The 18,177-nt window shown below is 51.9% G+C and overlaps 2 protein-coding genes across 4 annotated transcripts; both read right to left on the reverse strand.

Moving 5' to 3' along the window:
• Nucleotides 1–1,897: 1,897 nt before the first annotated feature.
• On the reverse strand, nt 1,898–7,803 carry PRF1 (perforin 1). 3 transcript variants are annotated; one of them, XM_081835245.1, is made up of 4 exons: nt 7,188–7,225; nt 5,614–5,694; nt 4,261–4,831; nt 1,898–3,187 (listed from the first exon to the last, which is right to left on the reverse strand). In XM_081835245.1, exons 3-4 carry the CDS (start codon nt 4,806–4,808, stop codon nt 2,068–2,070), a joined length of 1,668 nt encoding a protein of 555 aa, XP_081691371.1. In that variant the 5' UTR covers nt 4,809–4,831; nt 5,614–5,694; nt 7,188–7,225; the 3' UTR covers nt 1,898–2,067. The 3 variants fall into 3 exon arrangements, with proteins under 3 accessions (XP_081691371.1, XP_081691370.1, XP_081691372.1); XM_081835244.1 differs by lacking the exon at nt 5,614–5,694 and having other exon boundaries at nt 7,188–7,803; XM_081835246.1 differs by lacking the exon at nt 5,614–5,694 and having other exon boundaries at nt 4,261–4,816; nt 7,174–7,278.
• A 3,491-nt stretch (nt 7,804–11,294) lies between these two features.
• ZNF668 (zinc finger protein 668) lies at nt 11,295–17,371 on the reverse strand. Its single transcript, XM_081835247.1, has 2 exons — nt 17,064–17,371; nt 11,295–13,219 (listed from the first exon to the last, which is right to left on the reverse strand). Exons 1-2 carry the CDS (start codon nt 17,109–17,111, stop codon nt 11,432–11,434), a joined length of 1,836 nt encoding a protein of 611 aa, XP_081691373.1. The 5' UTR covers nt 17,112–17,371; the 3' UTR covers nt 11,295–11,431.
• Between the last annotated feature and the right edge of the window lie 806 nt (nt 17,372–18,177).

Below are 18,177 nucleotides of genomic sequence, written 5' to 3' on the forward strand. Positions count from 1 at the left end.
ACTTGATGAAAGCATATTCCCCAAACCAGTAATGAAAAGGAACAAAGCAATTTCCCCCCCTTCCTCCTGTGCTACTGAGAAGTGTGTTACTTGGCTTCTAACCATAGCTTTTTTTTCTGGAGGGATGCAGGGGTACTCATACCCCTGAACATTTTGTGAATCTAAGTTTGGCCTCATTGAGGGGCAGTATTTCAATATGAGTAGGAAAATGAGAGTACCCCTAAATATTTTTTTAGAAAGAAAGAAAAAAGCACTGCTTCTTAACTATTGGAAACAGGCGCTTCCCAATATCAACTACTTAATTTTGAGAACTGACTGCTCCTTATGTGGATGGGTTGAGGGGAGAGCTCTTAATAGAAAAGGCTAGGACTTTATGTTGGCCAGTAGGGGGCACCATGTCCTTTTTCTTAACAAAATCAAGGAAGGTTTTTTTGTATATAGGCTTACAAAGAAATTGTCTTTTATTTGGTGCACTAAAAGAACTTTGAGTTCAGTCATTCTCTGTAAAGTGTAGCATTGGACATAAGCATCCTGAGAACTTCAGCATTTACACACACAGAGACCTGCAAGTTCTAAATGATCACATATTTTTAAAAGGCAATAAGCAGAACAAATTGTGTAGCGTCCCCTGCGTCCAAGGTCTTGTAGCAGAAGCATAGAGAGAAAATCTGGTCTGACAAGGAGAGGAGCTTGAATCTCCCATCAGCTTCTTTCTTTCCCCACCCCCCACCCCACTGCCCTCCCAATTACTTTAAGGTTTCTTTCTACTTGTTTCTTCCTCTGACGTATATTGCTTTTTGCCTCTCTTGCCACTTCCTGCCTCAGCCTCTTACTGAAGACTGTGGTGTGGGGGGCTAAATTGCGATATGGACCATGTGGTCTTTTTGACATTTGTGGCTGAATATTTGGTACAGCGATTTCAAAGAAGATGCAACTTGCTTTTCCAGTTGAGATGTAATGTGCTTGCTCGTCAGTCTAATCACTTTTATAACGTAAAATATTGTGTGTGTGTGTGTGAGAGAGAGAGAGAGAGAGAGAGGTTTGCTGTTCTGCCAAGCATATAAACTAGCCCAGAGACTTATTCCTGCCCCGGAGCAGTTCAAATCGCCTTCATTTTGCAGAACATATTCTGCACTTGCCAATCATTGCTGGTTCTAACTCCAGATAGGACTGACTGGTGATAACTCTCTAGTTTTTAAGTGATCATTTGGGTTGTGTGAAATGTGTTAATTGAAGATCTGGCCTCTTTCCAAAGGGCTTTAATGCAGTGCCATTCACTAACGACTCACTTACCAAAAGAAAAGTGTCTTGCTAAAGAAGTGGCCCTAAGATGATGCCACTTAATCTGCTACCCATCCAAACACGTATTTCGTAAGGGAGCATTTGAGTACATTAAGTCCTAATGACACTTTATAGGTTGTATTCCCTTCACATTTAGTCCTGTGCCATTAATTCATACACATGCAATAGTGAGAAGGTGCAAGCCTCCCACCCACCCCAAAGAAACCCATACCAACCTTTTCAATCTTTGCATTTCCTGTCCTATACAGTATCTATATGTCCCATCTGTTTGCAGGGGGTGCTGGGGACTGGCAAATGGCCAGAAGCATCCATCATTAGGAATATCTTACATTTCAGGGGTATACGTGACACCCTCTCCAAAAATTGGCTCTGGCTTGGCTGCCCTTGTGAGGTATTCTTGTAATTATCTTAACTCATGAGTAGGCCCATTGAAGTTAACATGACACTCTTGGGCTCGTTCATTTCAGTGGGTCTTCTCTGAGCAGAACTAGCTATGGATACAACTCTAAACCTGGAATTTGGTGGTTTGAAATGTTAGCAAGTGAGAAGAAAGACAGATTGTGTTTTAGAGATAAGTAGCACATGCAGAAACAACTAATAATAATAAATTTATTATTTGTACCCTGTCCATCTGACTGGGTTGCTTCCAGCATATACAAAAACATAATAAAACATTGAACATTTAAAAACCGGGGTCCTCTAAGCTTGAGGGAGAAATCCATTGGGCCCACCGTCTCAAGGAGCCCTTTGCTTGACGGGGTCCACTTAGCCATTCCATTGCAACAAGTCACCTACATAGTTCGGCTTCTGAGGGACGTAATCCAAGCAGTAGGGACCTCCTAGAAAGGGACCGCACTCCAAGTGGTATTGGAATTCCAGGCTCCCATGATTAAGGTAACATATTTTATTTTGCGGCTTCCCAGCTTGCAGGGGTTCGTCGCACGACCCCAGCAGGTCGTCATCCCATCTGTTGTCTTCGTCCCAGACCTGTACCCGCAACTTGCTGGTCTCCCCCAAGACTTGGATGTTCCCCACATCCAAGTGGACCTTCCATTCTGGGTTGTCGTTGTTCCATATGGTGGGAGTGCGCATCTCCCTGCCGTTGTAGAAGACCTTGACGAAGGCGTCAGTCCGTGACCCGTAGTCTCCCCACAAGTTCCTGGCACGCACAATCGTCACCTTCAGCTTGCCCAGCCCTCGCGCCCGCGAGCAGCACATAGCGTTGGTAGTGCCGTCACTGGCGCAGACACACGAGCAGGCGTCCCTGCTGCTCCGCCGCGTCCCTGGTGGGCAGGGCTGGGAGCAGTTCCTCCACAGCGCCCGTTCTCTCACGTACTCGCTCACCGCCTGCCGCAACCCCTCTCTCTTGGGGTCCCCCTTGGTCACCAAGGTGTGGATGGGCACCAGGGAGTAGGAGACCAAACCAGGGACGGATTTGAGGCTTTCCAACCAGTCCTTGAAGGGCTCTGTGCTCTGCCCATCGCAGAAGAGCACGTCCGCCTGGCTGTTCCCACCCACAACCTCCGTCTGCCGCTCGCTGAACGTCTGGTGGAAAGAGCCCTTGAAATTCCCCTTCTTCCTCAGCTCCTCACACTTCTGGAAGGCAGCGTTCATCTTGACTTTGCCGAGGCTGGCGGCGGCCTCCAGGCTAAGGCAATCCTTGACCTCGTCCGTGGTCGCCCCGTCCAGCGTTGCCTCGCACACCCGCACAGCCGTCACGTCCCTCACTCGGCCCCCCAAGTGAATCTGTTGTATGAAATGGGTCCCGTAGGTTTGGATCAGCTGGCGGTATTCCAGCTGGGAATCAGGCCGGTACTTTTTGGGAAGGGTCTTCACGGCGTATTTGAAATGGCTGCTCTGCGGCAAGTAATGGCCAAGGCGGAAGCTGCAGGGAAAAGGAGGAGGTTATTCAGGGAGCTCCCAGGCAGTCGCTGTTTTCCAGTGGGCACTGATGGATTGCAGGCCGGCAAAATTTGGGTGGGGCAAGTAAGGTTGATCTGGAATTCTTGTGGAACAAAACCATTCCCCCCTCTCCCCGCTCACAAATTGGACAAATAGGAGTGTGGGGTAGCAGTTGCTGAAACGTGGCTTCTTAATTTGATTGGCCTGCTTCCAGGCTCTGCAGTTGACCCCTCCCACCCATAAGGCAAGGTGAGAAGACCGCCTTAGGCGGCAGGATCCACAGGGCCAGCAGATCCAGCTTCCAAGGAACGCATCACTTATAGTTGTGGCAGCGGTAGTTGCAAAGGGCTCCTTGGAGGCCGGATCTGCTGCCTCCTCCAGATGCTACTTCTACAGGGGTCTCTCAGTGAACAGGAGGGGCTGCTGGTCTCTTCCCACCTCAGGGAGGAAATGGTGGGCGCTGCCCTTTGAGATCTCCTGGGCTCTGCACATGGGCATAGCCAAGGGGGGGGCAGGGAGGGGCAGCTGCCCCCCCCAATCAATAAAAATACATAGCAAACTGAGGTTCACCCCCTAACAAAAATCCTGGCTACGCCCCTGGCTCTGCACCCATCCGGCTTGATTCAGAGCAGGCCCCTTTCCCCAAAGACCTTTGATTCCCACTTCCAGGGCTTATTTTCAGCCTGAGCTCACTGGAGCTCATCTCTGGCACCTTTCAGGTGGGTGCCGTTTCCATTCTAAGAGAGCAAGGGTGAGCTCTGACACCTCTTTTTCTAGAAAGACAGCACTGTCCACTTCCGCCATTGGGTAAAGTTGATTTGATTCCTTCCCTTGTTCCCAATGTAGATCTTCACTCACCCCAAATGGAGGGGTGCTGTTTTGTGGTTTGCCTCGGGTGCTGAAACATCTCAGGCTGGCGCTGCCTCCCAGATCTACATTTCCCGGCACCCTTAACAAATCAGCACGAAAAGCCAGCTACGGCCCTTCGGCCTTTCTCCCTGTCTGCCCCCAAGCCATTCCTCTACCCTGCCTTCCCCCATTCCCTGCCTTCCTCACCTGTAGTGGGAGCAGGAGACCTCATGGCTCGCAAAACTGTACTTGTCCTGAGAGCTCTTCTCCCGACTGAATTCGGCCATCTTGGAGTGGGACCCTGCCAGAGCCACCTGGGCCTGGGCCTGGGGCTTCACCTCCACCTCCAGCCCTGCCTTCCAGTCGTTCTTCACGTCGGATCCTTCTGCCAGGACCAGAGAGATGCCAGACTCCTGCACGGAGGAATGCACGCTCCTTTGGCACCAGGTTTTGGCTTCCCAGTCAATGGCAGCCACCGGGAGCCTCTGGAGCGGCTTCCCCTCCAGCAGGGGGTTCTGGCACAAGGTGCAGCTCCCGTCTGGCCTCTGCCACTGGTTCATATCCAGGACCTTTGCCCCTTTCTTCTCCAGAGTGGTGATGTCGATGCCCTCGCCGGCCAAGCTGTGCCCAGGGACAAAGTCCTTGTGTTCCAGGCATTCATCCTCCGTGGCCTTGTGGCATTGTGGGGAGACGCCGAGGAAGAGGAGGAAGAGGAAGAAGAGAGGCACTGAGGATGCAGGGCTCGCTTTCAGCATGGCCGGCCCTCTGGGAAGACACCCTGCAACGAGAAAGGAACTGATAACTCGGAACGTCCTGGGATGCGGTGCATGCTTGAAGTTAGTCCGTTGCAATGTGGGAAGGAATGATTCTGAGGAAGGGCTTTGAGGCACTGGCTGCAAACTTACTACCAGGCTAAGTTCAGGGATTGTGTACAAAAACCCTATACAATGGGGGACCAGTATACCTGATTTCACCCATAATATACCCAACCAGTCACTGCACTCTGCAGATACCATCTCATCAGGAGGTCTGCTCTGTGTGCTCTCAGAATCAGACACTTCATGTGGCAGCGTTGCCCTTTGAAACTCCTCGCTACTGCCTATCAGGCAAAATCTATGGTCTTGTCAGTGCCTATTAATCAGCTTCATTTTCCAACTTTCAAGTGCAGAAACTTTCATCCTGTTTCTGCATTCCATCTACATCTGTATTAAACTTCCTCGCACGTGTCCTTATTGTGCTTCACGAGGGTGTATATGAGAAGTGGTTTGTGTGAAGTTGGAGCCAGTGTGGTGTTGTGGTTTGAGCGCTGGACAAGGAGCAAAAAACCCGAGTTTGAATCCCCACTCAGCCACAAAGCTTGACCTTGGGGAGGTCTTAATCTCTCTGCCTAGTCTACCTCACAGGGTTGTTGAGAGGATGACCTGGGGAGAGGGAGAACCATACAAATGTAATAAAATAACTAAACAATAGGTGATCAACCTGTGGCCCTTGAGGTGTTGTTGGACTCCACATCCCATCAGTCCAGGCTATTTTTCTGGAAAAAGAGGTGCCACAACTCACCATAAACGCCTTCCTTGTTCTCTTAGAATGGCAATGGCGCCCACCTGAGAGATGCGGGAACTGAGTTCCAATGGGTTCCCACTGAAAAAAAAGCCCTGTATATATATATACCACTGTAGAGTAATTGGGGCAATACACCTTTTGTGCAGCTCAGCAACTTCACAACCCTCTTTTCCTTAGGATGCAAAACCTCTCGGCTAAAGTGTTTTTGGGGGGTGGGGGTGGGCAGAGTCCTCAAAGTTCTTAGTTGCAATAAATGCTTGGAACCAGAGTCCTCAAAGTTCTTAGTTGCAATAAATGCTTGGAACCAGACTTTTCTGGATTTGGCAAAAAGTGCCACAATCCAGGCCAGGCCAGTTTTTCTGTGATAGGAGACCCCTGTCAGAGGAGCCGTCCCAGTCATTAACTTGACAAAAGGCAGGAAGAACAGCCATTGAGATGAATGAAAGGTGTGGGTGTGATGTCACAAGAACGTTTTGGGCCTTTGGCAGGAGGCTTGGAATAGCTGGGAACAAAAGCCAGAGCAATTTTGGCAGGAGATTCGTCAGACTCCTGCACAGCTGTGGAGAACAATCCCCTCTTGAGATGACCATGTTGTAAGATCTGGACTCTCCCCATGTGGACTGAAGGTGTAAATAGTTGAATAAATTATATTTATTAAAACTGCAACAGCCTCCGCTACATCTTGATTCTCAATGGAACACAGACCAGAATATTGCCACAGCTCAGCAGGGACTGGAGGTGGCTTCCAACTTTGGCAAGAAAAGTTTCTTAATTTGATTGCTGAAATGTGTACGTTTGCCATACTCAGGGACTGAGAATTTTCTTGTGTCTAGATGCTACCAGCTACTTGGAGTTTAGGATTGGAGCTGTAAGTGGGCAGCACACTCATATGAGTTTTAGGAGAGGCTCGGAGAGAATGCACTCTTGAGTAAACCACAAAGGTGCATGTTGAAGAAGCCATTGCTTGAGTGCATCCCAGGTTCCCTCCAATTTGAGATTGCAGGAGTAAAGGTGGGGGGGGGGGAGGCGGCAGCAACTACCGGAAAGTAGGACTGTTGTGTTGCAGTGGGGCAATGAAGGGGATGTGAGAGGCTTTTCTTGGGCAAACCCCACACCCCTGGTCACACTCCCACATTTCTCCAATGAAAATAGGGACGTCCCATTCCATAATGACAATTCTACTATTTATACCCCACACATCTTACTGGGTTTCCCCAGCCACTCTGGGCAGCTTCCAACATAAGTAAAAACATAATAAATATTTTTAAAAACTTCCCTATACAGGATTGCCTTCAGACGTCTCAGGGGTCGGGTTACTCCATAACCTCCAAAAAAATTCCAACGAGAATAGGGACATCCTACGATACCCTCCAACATTTATCCAATGAAAATAAGGACATCCTAAGGAAAAGTGGGACGTCCTTAGCGAAACTGGGACGGTTTTTCTAAATCCCTGGAAAATAGGGACAACTGGGGGGGCTGCACTCCCAGGTCAAGCAAAGAAAGCCAACAAATAATGGAGGCTACTGATCCAACTTCCTTTCTTCTAATATCCACCCAGAAACACCTACCTTCAGAAGGAGAAGGAAAGTCAGCGTGTCGGCTGGTGGGTCCGTGTGTTGCTCGACTGGGGCTGGTGTCTGCGTGCGCATGTATCTGTCTACCAGAGACAGGATGTCGCAGTTCAGAAGGGGGAAAAAGAAACCTAACCTCAGATGTGACAAGAGTCATCGATCACCAGGTGGCTGAGAAAAGCAGAGCAGGTGGGATTCTGAGGTCGACACTCGTCACAAGTCGTGTGTGGGTTGGGAGGCGGGTTGGTTGCTAAAGGAACATTGCAAGTTGGGGGGGGGGAGGGCAGCAACATTTACACCTCTGCTAATTTATTTATTCTTATTTGTTGCATTGTTTTTGTCTCATCCTCACTTTAAGCAGCTCTGGGTGCCGGCACCACCTCGCCCTCCCCAACCACAGCCCCGTGAAATAAGCTAGGCTGAGAGAAAACATGAATGGCTCAAGGTCACCCCGTGCTCAAGTGGGGATTTTAAACTTTGGTCTCTCGAGTCCTGTTCTGATAAACACTAGCCACAGAAAATGTGAGAGAGAACAAAATGCCTTGCAAAAATGACGGTGTCTGCTCACCTTGAGGGTCTTTCTAGTCACCACAGGCGAACAGCTATTTTCAAGGCTGAATTGAACATTTCTGGGTGTATTTCCCTGACCATAGGACACAGGGAGGGAAGGAGAGAAGTGATGTAGCCCACAGTTAACAGTTTCTGCTTTCAATGCAAAAGTTTTCAGGTTCGAGTTTTTAATGTTTGATGTTATATTATGTATTTATATGTGGGGGATAATAATAATAATAATAATAATAATAATAATTGTTGTTGTTTTGCTCAAGAGGCATACTGAAGGGGGCAACCCAAATCTCAATTGGGGCCACCCAAGCCTCTTGTTCTGGCCTCCAAATCTCTTTTTGGGCCACCACCCCTCTCCAGGCCACCACCACCACCCCAGCCCTGTGTGGCTGTATACATAAACTAACCTATGACAGAAAGTGGGAGGGGTATGTTTGTTGCTCACTTTTATCCCACCCACCCCCCCCCCCAGCACTAGGACATGGCCCTCAGGAGGTTGCCCAGAAGGGAATGTGGCTCTTGGGATTCCTAGCCAATGGAGAACATTGTACTTGATCAGACTGCGGCAGCAAACACCAGCTTTTTATATTATCCTTTTAGCTGGAGTTGCTGGGGATTAAGCTTGACAGGGAAGCTGCCTCTTACTGGTCCACTTAGCTTAGTATTGTCAACAGAGAAGCTCTTTGGGGATGCCCAAGGTTGAATCTTGGAGCTTCTGTCTGCAAAGACTGAGCTCTGCTGAGGCAAAAGACAACCTTGCCAGGTCGTTCTGCAGGAGAGAGAAATGTCCTGGTGTTGTTGGACTACAACTCCCATCATCCTTCACCCTGAGCCACGCGGGTGGGGACTGAAGGTATCCAATGGCTGCACCCTGTCCCATCCTCCTGGGTGCAGAGCAGGGGTGGCCAGGGTCCCCCAATGTCCCACTGGCCCCAATGAGCATGGGCAATGATCTGGGGGGATGGGAGTTGTAGTCCACAGCATCTGGAGGGGGCTACATTGGCTACCTCTGGCCCAAAGAGCTGAGGGTTTGGAACGGAGGTCGGGGCCCTAGAACTCCTAAATCTCATCTGCCTTTCTACAGGCAAAGGCTGCACACCTTTAATATCTGCTAAGACTAAGTGAAGGGGCGTGGGTGGTGCTGTGGGTTAAACCACAGAGCCCAGGACTTGCCAATCAGGTTGGTGGTTCGAATCCCCACGACGGGGTGAGCTCCCGTTGCTTGGTCCCTGCTCCTGCCAACATAGCAGTTCGAAAGCACCTCAAAGTGCAAGTAGATAAATAGGTACCGCTCTGGCGGGAAGGTAAATGGCGTTTCCGTGCGCTGTTCTGGTTCACCAGAAGTGGCTTAGTCATGCTGGCCACATGACCCGGAAGCTGTAGGCTGGCTCCCTTGGCCAATAAAGCGAGATGAGCGCCGCAACCCCAGAGTCGGCCACAACTGGACCTAATGGTCAGGGGTCCCTTTACCTTTACCTTTAAGACTAAGTGAACATTCAATAGATGGAGCTGCTCCTACCACAGAGAAGTATTGCTGGGGGAAGCGGAGAGGTTTAAGGCACATATTTTGCATGGAGTTCTGTCCCACATTCAGTGGGGAGCTGCTGCCTGTCGAAGCAGAGACTGGTCAGACTGGCAGAGCATGTGCTTGGCATGCAGAAGGTCCCGGGTTCAATCCCTGGCAGCTCCAGGATGTGCTAGGAGAAGCATCTTTGTCCAAAATCCCCCAAATCTGCTGCCAGTTACTGTAGACAGTACTGAGCTATATGCACCAATGGTCTGCCTCGGTCTAAGGCAGCTTTGCCTACTAAATTTCCGTCTGCCGTGCAGCTGAAAAGGCACAGGGCCTCTAGTGAAAACGAAACACCCTAATCTCATCCTGGTCTGGGTTGGCCAAACATCACGAGTGAGAGGCCCCAAACACCGGCCCTGCCATGGGAAGACAATCACTTTTGACACCTCCCGCCACAGAAAAGATGTTAGCAAGCCATTTCACGACTTGACGGCAGGAACCCTGGACCACCAGCCACTCACAGCTGTTCACACACCAGGGAGAGGTGAAGCCCAGAAAACACACTGTCTTTGACTACAGGGTCAGGCCTTAATATGTTTCAGGGTTTTTGTGTGTGTGTGTTTTAATATTCTGTTGGAAGCTGCCCGGCGTGGCTGGGGGAATCCAGTCAGATCGGAGGCATATAAATAATAAAAATATTATTCTTATTAACGCCACAATCGCCTGTGAACAAGAGGCTGCATGACGTGTTCCACCAGCCAGAGCCACTAATTTTAGACAAGTTAACATGCCCCCGACATACACAAAAAAGGTTGCCCCCCCACGCTGCTCTTGTCAGGGCATACCACCCACCTCTCACACACTGCCTGCCCACTTCCTTCCCGCCAATGCACTGTGTGTGTACATTTTGTACAAGCTGTATGTGTAATTCTTGCAGTGTTTCTCCTCCAGCTTCCTTGCCTAAGGCCCCCCTGCCCTTAAGGCCCCCCTGCCCTTAAGGCCCCCCTGCCCTCGCGTAGTCTTTTCCTCGCCACTTTCCGTGCGATGTTTAAACCCCAACCAAACTGACAAATTTCCCTTCCCCCAGACAAGCCGCCCAGCAAACCGCTTGGTTCCACGAGCTGCTGAGCATTCTGAGCCGTCACAGCAGCCCAGCCAATCAGCAGCAGAGGCTTTGCAGTAACAAGGGCTACACAATATGGATGGCCGAAGACTGCTGTGCTCCCTGGGAAGGTTTGTAGCAGCCGGCAGGAAAGGAGCAGGACATCTGAATTCCATCCTCAGCTCTGGAAGAGGAGCCAGATTCAGTAGGTCAGGCAAGGGGAGTAAAAAGACTTTGGGGTCCTGTTACCCCATGACCACAACTCGCAAGTCTTATAGGATTGAGCACTTTCTCCACCCACTTTTTTTATAAAAAACCCACAAGGCTTTTATTTGATCTGTTCAGACAGCATGACCCAGATTGAGTAGAGTTAATTGTTCTGGGAGTTGATAGGGCGGGGGGAGGTTCCTTGCATTCTCCCCCCCACCCACTCCCCTAATTTAACTCCACCCCCCCAAAAAAAACCCCACACAGTGTCAGTAAACCAATGGATTGCCACAGATGCGCACACAATCCGACAGCAGGATTGGTCTGCAGGGGGCAGAAGCACACGCACAAACGCAGCAAATATGGACTCCTATTGGTGTGTGTGTGAGGGGGTGTCCATGTTTTAAAAGCTCATCCACACACCCCGACGTGCAGGTCGCAGATGTTCCACCAGGTAGGCAAATGTCTGATGCTGGGGGAAGGGGCAGGGCTAGCGAGGGAGCCTAAAGCCACACCGACTTAAGAGGCAAGACTTACGAAGCACCCATAGCCAAGCCTGCTTCTAAAAGGAGAAGAGCTGGAGGAGCAAGAGCTGTACCACAAAGGGGAGGCGTCAAAGGAGTACTAACCACACAGCCTTATGAGGAAAGAGGGAAGGAAAGAAGGAAGGAAGGAAGGAAGGAAGGAAGGAAGGAAGGGAGGGAGGGAGGAAGGGGAAGGGAAGGGAAGGGAAGGAGGGGGGAGGAAAGGAAGGAAGGACTATGGGGATCATGAAGGCATGCCACCATGGTGTGGGGAGGCCATGATTCTGGCAAGCCAAGCTGCCCAGTCCCATGTCAGGAAAGGAGACTGCGCTTAGGAAGGTTCAGTGAGAGCCTCCGGAAGACAGTCCGAGGGAGAATCCTTGTCCGTTTCTATCCCGTCATCGTCGTGATGGGGGTGGATGTGGGCGGGGAGCAGCTGCTCGTAGGTCGTGATAGTGGCGGTCACCACGGTTTCGTCGGGGCTCCTGTTTTCGGTGGCTGCGTGCGTCTTGAGGTGCTTGCGCAAGTCGGAGGCACCCAGGAACGCCTTGGGGCACTGGGGGCAGGCGTGGGGGCGGACCCCGGAGTGGATGCGCTCGTGCTTGCGCAGCCCGGCCCGGTCCGAGAACCCCTTGCCGCACTCAGGGCAGGGGAACGGGCGCAGGGAAGGGTGGAGCAGCCGCTCATGGCGCCGCAGCTCCTGGGCGGAGCCAAAGGCCTCGCCGCACTCCCCGCAAGCGGGCATCACCGTGGCAACAACGATGGCCGCCTGGTCTGTGGCGAGGAGGTCCTGGCTGGTGAGGGGGGCGGGCTTGTCGCCGGCCTCGTTGCCGTGGGTGCGCTCGTGCTTCCTGAGGCTGGACGAGACCACAAAGGCCTTCCCGCAGCGGCCACACTTGAAGGGCCTCTCCCCGGAGTGGACGCGGTAGTGCTTGGTGAGGCTGGCACGCTCGGCGAACCTCTTGCCGCACTCGCCGCACTCGTGGGGCCGCTGCCCCGAGTGCACCAGCAGGTGGCGCTTGAGGTCCCACGAGGCCACGAAGCTCTTGTCGCACTGGGGGCACTTGTGGGGCCTCTCGCCCGTGTGGATGCGCTGGTGCATGGCCAGGTCGGCCGGCTGGCGGAAGGCCTTGCCACACTTGTCGCAGGCGTAGGGCTTGAGGCCCTGGTGCGCCCGCTGGTGCCGCCGGAAGCTGGAGGGGTCGCTGAACATGCGCCCGCACTGCGGGCACAGGAAGGGCTTCTCCCCGGAGTGCGTGCGCTGGTGGCTCTGGAAGGAGGAGAGCTGCGTGAAGCCCTTGCTGCACAGGTTGCAGCGGTAGGGCTTGTGGGCTGCGTGGATGCGCTGGTGGCAGGCCAGCGACGACGAGCGCGAGAAGGCTTTGCCGCAGTCCTGGCACAGGAAGGGCCGCTCGCCTGTGTGCGAGCGCTCGTGGTTCTTCAGGTCCTTGAGCTCGGCGTAGGTCTTGTGGCACGCCTGGCACTGGTAGGGGCGCAGCCCGGCGTGGGTGCGGCGGTGCTTGCGGAAGACCGAGGGGTCGGCGAAGCGCTTGCCGCACTCGCCGCACGAGTAGGGCTTCTCGCCCGTGTGGGAGCGCTGGTGGATCTTCAGCTTGGAGAGCGTGCCATAGCCCTTGTGGCACTGCTGGCAGCGAAAGGGGAGGTCCCCTGTGTGGCGGGCCATGTGCACCCGCAAGCAGACCGGCTGCATGAAGGCCTTGCCGCACTCGTGGCACACAAAGGGCTTCTCGCCGCTGTGGCTGCGCCCGTGGTTGCGCAGCTCGGGCGCCGTCTTGTAGGCCTTGGCGCACAGCTGGCACTGGAAGGGGCGCTCCGTCTGGTGGCTGAGCTGGTGCTTGCGGAGCTGCCCGCGGTCGGGGAACTCCTTCCTGCAGCTGGGGCAGGACAGCTTGCCGGACAGGCCGGCGCCGCCCGCGTGGGACGTCAGGTGGCGCTGCACGCGGGGCGCGTTCGGAAAGGTCTTGCTGCACGTCAGGCACTTGTAGCGCCGGCCGGATTGGATGTAGCCGGGCTCGTCCTCCTCATCGTCCTCCAGCTTCACCTCCACCCCTGACTCCTCCTCCTCCACAGCCTCCGCCATTTTGGGAGAGGCCTCGGCCTGAAACAAACAAGCAGAAGGAAGCTAAAAGTTGGGGGCAGCAATGCTTCTGAATATTTGTTTGTTGGTTTGATTTGTACACTGCCCTTCGTCTGTAGATCTCAGGGTGGTTGGCGACATAAGAATACAAGATAAAAACACAAGAAACATTGTAAAAACCAAGAACAAAAAAACTCATAAGCCAATAAACCGCCCTCCGCCAAGCCCATCTAAAAGGGTATAGGATGTCAATTTGCCAAAGGCCTGCTTGAAGAGGAATGTTTTCACCTGGCGCCTAAAGGCGTATAATGAAGGTGCCAGGCGAGCCTCCCTAGGGAGAGCATTCCACCGACAGGGAGCCACTGCAGAAAAGGCCCATTCTTGTATTGCCACCCTCCGGACCTCTCGTGGAGGAGCCACATGAAGAAGGCCCTGAGAGGATGACCACAGGAACCAGGTTGGTTCATATGCAGAGAGGCGTTCTCATTTCCTGAAGTACAACTGCTGAATTCCGCACCAGCTGAAGTTTCCAAGCCGTCTTCAGAGGCAGTGGTATGTATAACGCATTGCAGTGCCTCAAGATTACCAGAGCATAGACAAGAGTAGTTGGGTTGTCCCTGTCTGGGTAGGGGCACAGCTGGGCCACCAGCCTAAGCTGATGGAAGGCACTCCAGGCCACTGAGGCCACCTGAGCCTCAAATGACAGCAAAGGATCCAGGATTACCCCCGAGCTGAATACCAGTTGCTGGACCACAGGAAGGGAGAGTGTTCTTGTGCTCACATTCTGGTCCCAGGTTTCCCTCAGGTATCTGGTTAGCTGGACTAGATGGGTCATTGGCCTGATCCCGCAGGACTCTTCTTCAATACTGTCCTCCTACAACCATGGAAAAGAGCCCAGCTGAATCATGCCTACCTAGTCCAGTCCTTCCTAGTTCTCACGGTGGCCAACCAGATGCCTGCAAAAGGGACCGGAGAGCAACAGGAACTCTCCCCACTTGCAATTCCCAAGGAGCAACCTACAGCTGGGGTTTTGCCAATCTCTTATCTAGCTTCATGAGGTCTAGCGGCCTGCTGGAACTAGCTCCTCCATTAACACCGCAGCATCACCCACAGGCCCTAAGTGAGCGTGAAGTGGGCGTAGAGCAGACATAGCCAACCTTCGGCCCTCCTGATGTTTTGGACTACAATTCCCACCATCCCTGACCACTGGTCCTGCTAGCTAGGGATCATGGGAATTGTAGGCCAAAACATATGGAGGGCTGAAGGTTGCCTGTGCCTGGCCTAGAGTCATCCTTCCCTCTTCTAGTCACAAGGCAGCAACTGCTTGATAGATAGATGCAGGAGAAGCAGCGCCACAAATCCTGGGTTGTAGAGAAGAAATATATTGCTTCTGAGTCAGGGCTCATCAGCACTCAGCCCTTAAATAATCATTGGTACGGCTGGGGAGTTGATTGCCCAACCTCATGGGGTTAGATTTGCCACAGAAGAGGGACTGCATGGAGGCAGGGGGAAATCCCGAGTGCTGCTGTAAATGAATTAAAGATTTGTGGGCTAAGGCTGGAAGGGTAAAACTCATCAACCAAACAAAAATAAATTGAATGCATCCAGTAAAAACCAGACAATAATAAGCATGTGGGTGGAAGATATTTATTCCATGGGGCTAAATGGTACAGCATTTTTGGGGGGAGGGGGATAACATATATTCTGTTTAATATATGTGCAAGTTGTTCGTGTTGCGAGTGGGACCTATAGCTGCTGGTGTCACTGGGGCCTGGGCTCTGAGAAGCCATGGCTATCTATGAACCTAGGAAGGGACAGGGTTTTGGAATGCAGAAATTCCTTTAGTGCAAGAGACTCTGCCCTGCAGGCAGTTTGCAAGGCGCGTGCAACTAAGCACCACCACCACCACCAAAATTCTCCCTGCCTTATGCAGAATAGTTCCAAAATGGCTATCTGGGGTACAGGGACCCATATTTGGCCCCCAGAAGGGAAGGAAAAGGACAGCTGGTAGGAACAGAGTTCAAAATCCAGACAGGAGAGCATGTTTGGGGTGGGGAAGGGGTGGAAATGATATATTTCTCTGCTCAACAAAGACAGATCGTGGAGGAATTTTGTTTGCCTCCCCTGAGCCTGGATGGTGCTCTTTGCAAAATGGCTGGATTAAGATCTGGGGATGGGGGCAGGGAGACGATAAAGGGAGGAGAAAACAGCTAAAAATGCATCTTTATGGAAGATGGAAGAACAATTTCAGAGGAAAATTTAAAAAAATAATCATAAGCACCATCCACAATTCTCTTTCCGGTGGAGTTCCTGGGATTTGCAAAGGCAATCAGAGGTGTATACACAGGAAGAATTCTATTCCCTTTGTATGGGCTGAAGTCCTGGGATGTAAAATGGCTGTCTCTAAGACCCCAGCGAGGGAAAGGCAGCAAAGGTTTGCAAACCATGGAGAGGAGTTTGCAGAGGAGAGAGACTGGCTGGACAATAGAACCTGCAAGAGAAAGTCTTTCCCCTACCCAGGGCATAATCTGAGCTAAGGAACCCACTTCAAAGGTTGGTACAAAGAGTGCCTCTGAGCACATCTGGAATGCCCATTTCACACTACAGGACCACAGCCAGCCTTCATACATCTGGGAGCAGAAGTGAAGCTTTCCTAGGCAGAAGGTACAGGCTTCTCATCCGAAGAGTCAAGGCACCTGTCCTTTCATAAAAAAAATAGCTGCCGCTCAATGCCTAAACCCTCAAAATAAAGGTTTGACGTAGAAGCAAAAGAAATGCATTATGTAAATTGACCTGAATCTAGGGAAGAGAGCTAGATGCTTCCTAGATTACAGATCTAAGGGAGGCTGGAGAGACAAACACTTCGAAGTTGCAATGATCTATCTGGAACCCAATTTGAAGCGCAGACAATCTGATTCATCATAAATCCAGAATGTCTCTATTTACCAAAATAATTCCTATTTCTGAGTCCCTATTCCCTATATTTGCATGTACACAACTTTGCTTACATCCCCATCACCACCTAGGGAGGTCGTCATTACAGTGGAATGTACTTGGGGATTGCCGCGATTCCATATACTAATGTCAGCACTGTGAGATTAAACGATATTTTGAAACACCCATAAGGATTTGTCCCTCCTTCTAACGTAAACTGCTCTAGAGCTGTCCATTCATCTCTTTTTTTTAAAGCAAAATGCTCTCGCAGATGGACAGATCTGTTGCAGAAACTGCTCTCCTGAAAGACAGCCTTTGCAAAGGAATTCCCACCTCCCTGGCGTAATATAGATTCCAGCAACAAGGGGGACGTCTGGGCGTTTGCGCGTCCGCCGGGAGAGCAATTGCTAGCAGATGTTTGCCGCTGGATGCTCCGGGGGCCGGGAGAGCAACCCGGAGACGCACAAAAGGTTTCCTCCGGCCGAAGAGCCTCCCTTGCAAAATGGCTGTCTCTAGGACCGAGGGACCAACAAACAAAAAGAGGAGGAGGAGGCAGGAGGAGAAGCCCGCATCTCCTTTGCTTCCCCGCTCCCCACACAAAGCAAAAGGCTCTCAGCCCCCCACCCCACCCCCAGGCCCCCTCTCAGGCTCCGCGATGCCCGGGCAGGTCCCGGCAGCGCCTGGCACCCGAGCCAGAGACGCATCTCCGGAGACTCCCCGGCAAAATGGCTGTCTCTAGGACCAGGGGAGGTGGCCGCCTGGGCGCAAGGAGGGGGAGCAGGATCCAAGCCAGGCGCTGCGCCAGGACCGATCTGCTTTTTATTTTATTATTTTTTAATCGTTTTTAAAAATGCATTAATAAATAGAAAGAAGGCATTAAGTCAAGGCCCAGGAAGGCTGCCCCAGCCTGCATTTCTTGCTTTCTCCTTACCTGCTCTATCCTTTGTCTATTCGCTTTCTCCTTCGTCTGCGGCTCCATCGGGAGGAGGAGGAGAAAGAGGAGGAGCGCTAGGACCCCGGAGGAAACGGAGGCAGAAAGGGGAGGACCGCGGGGGGGGGGGCAGGAATTGCTACTTAGCCCAAGTCCCGTTGACTAGGCCGGGCAGGGATTCGGCTCCCATCTCTGCTTCAGCCTAAATAAAATAATTGCATTTTATATCCAGGGCGGAGGCCTTTTAACCAGCTTCATTGGATTGCAAGGGACGGGGCGGGGTGGGAGAGCGGACAGAAAGTGTGGCATGGCCGAGGATGCAGCGGGGAAGAGGTTCGGAGTTGCACGGGGGCCGGAAGTGTGGCATCGGGAAGCGGGGCGAAGTTTCGCAACGGACAGGAAGTGTGGCGGGGAAGGGTTTGGCTAAAACACCGAGTGGAGTGTGGCATTTCCCCGATAACTTTTGACCCCGCTCCTTTAATAAAAAGAAAATCCCTGGTTCCAAATTTGGGGTCGTTCTGCTTTTCAGTTGCGTTGGCCGAAGACGCATCCTGGAATAGCAAGGGGTGTAATGGGGATGAGATATGCTGCGGTTGTAATGCGGTCTTCTCTATGGCTTCGGAAGCACGGAACTAAATATACGTTCCGAGTGGAACTGTTGTTGTTGGGACCTGTATCTCTATAACACACCACATGAGGCAACCGTAGGGAAACCAGAAAGGCACGAGCGAGAAACTTTCTGTGAAATCGAAGCCTCCCTTTGTGTCCGCGTTCTTTTCTCCAGCAGCGGCGGCGACACTCTTCTCTCGGAATCTCTATGGCGAACGAAACCGCTCTATACTTTGCACTGCAAGAGCGGAAACCGCCGTTGAAACTTGGACAGGAAGTTCCGGTTAGGTCTCATAGAGATGCCAAAAGTGCAGAGCCGTACGCTGTATCCGTTCTAATGTACCGAGGAGCTAATTTCCAGCGCAGAGTTTGAAGATAGTTTGAAGATAGATCTCGGAGATGCCGAGATCTACAGCGACTCCACTCAGCGCCTACAGAAGACCAATAGTTTGCCGTAGCTCCTTTTTTGTTTTTTGCTTACCCGATTATCACTCTGTCATTTCTT

Source organism: Podarcis erhardii (genome assembly GCF_964252035.2).
Source record: "Podarcis erhardii genome assembly, chromosome: 13".
Lineage (NCBI taxonomy): Eukaryota > Metazoa > Chordata > Lepidosauria > Squamata > Lacertidae > Podarcis > Podarcis erhardii.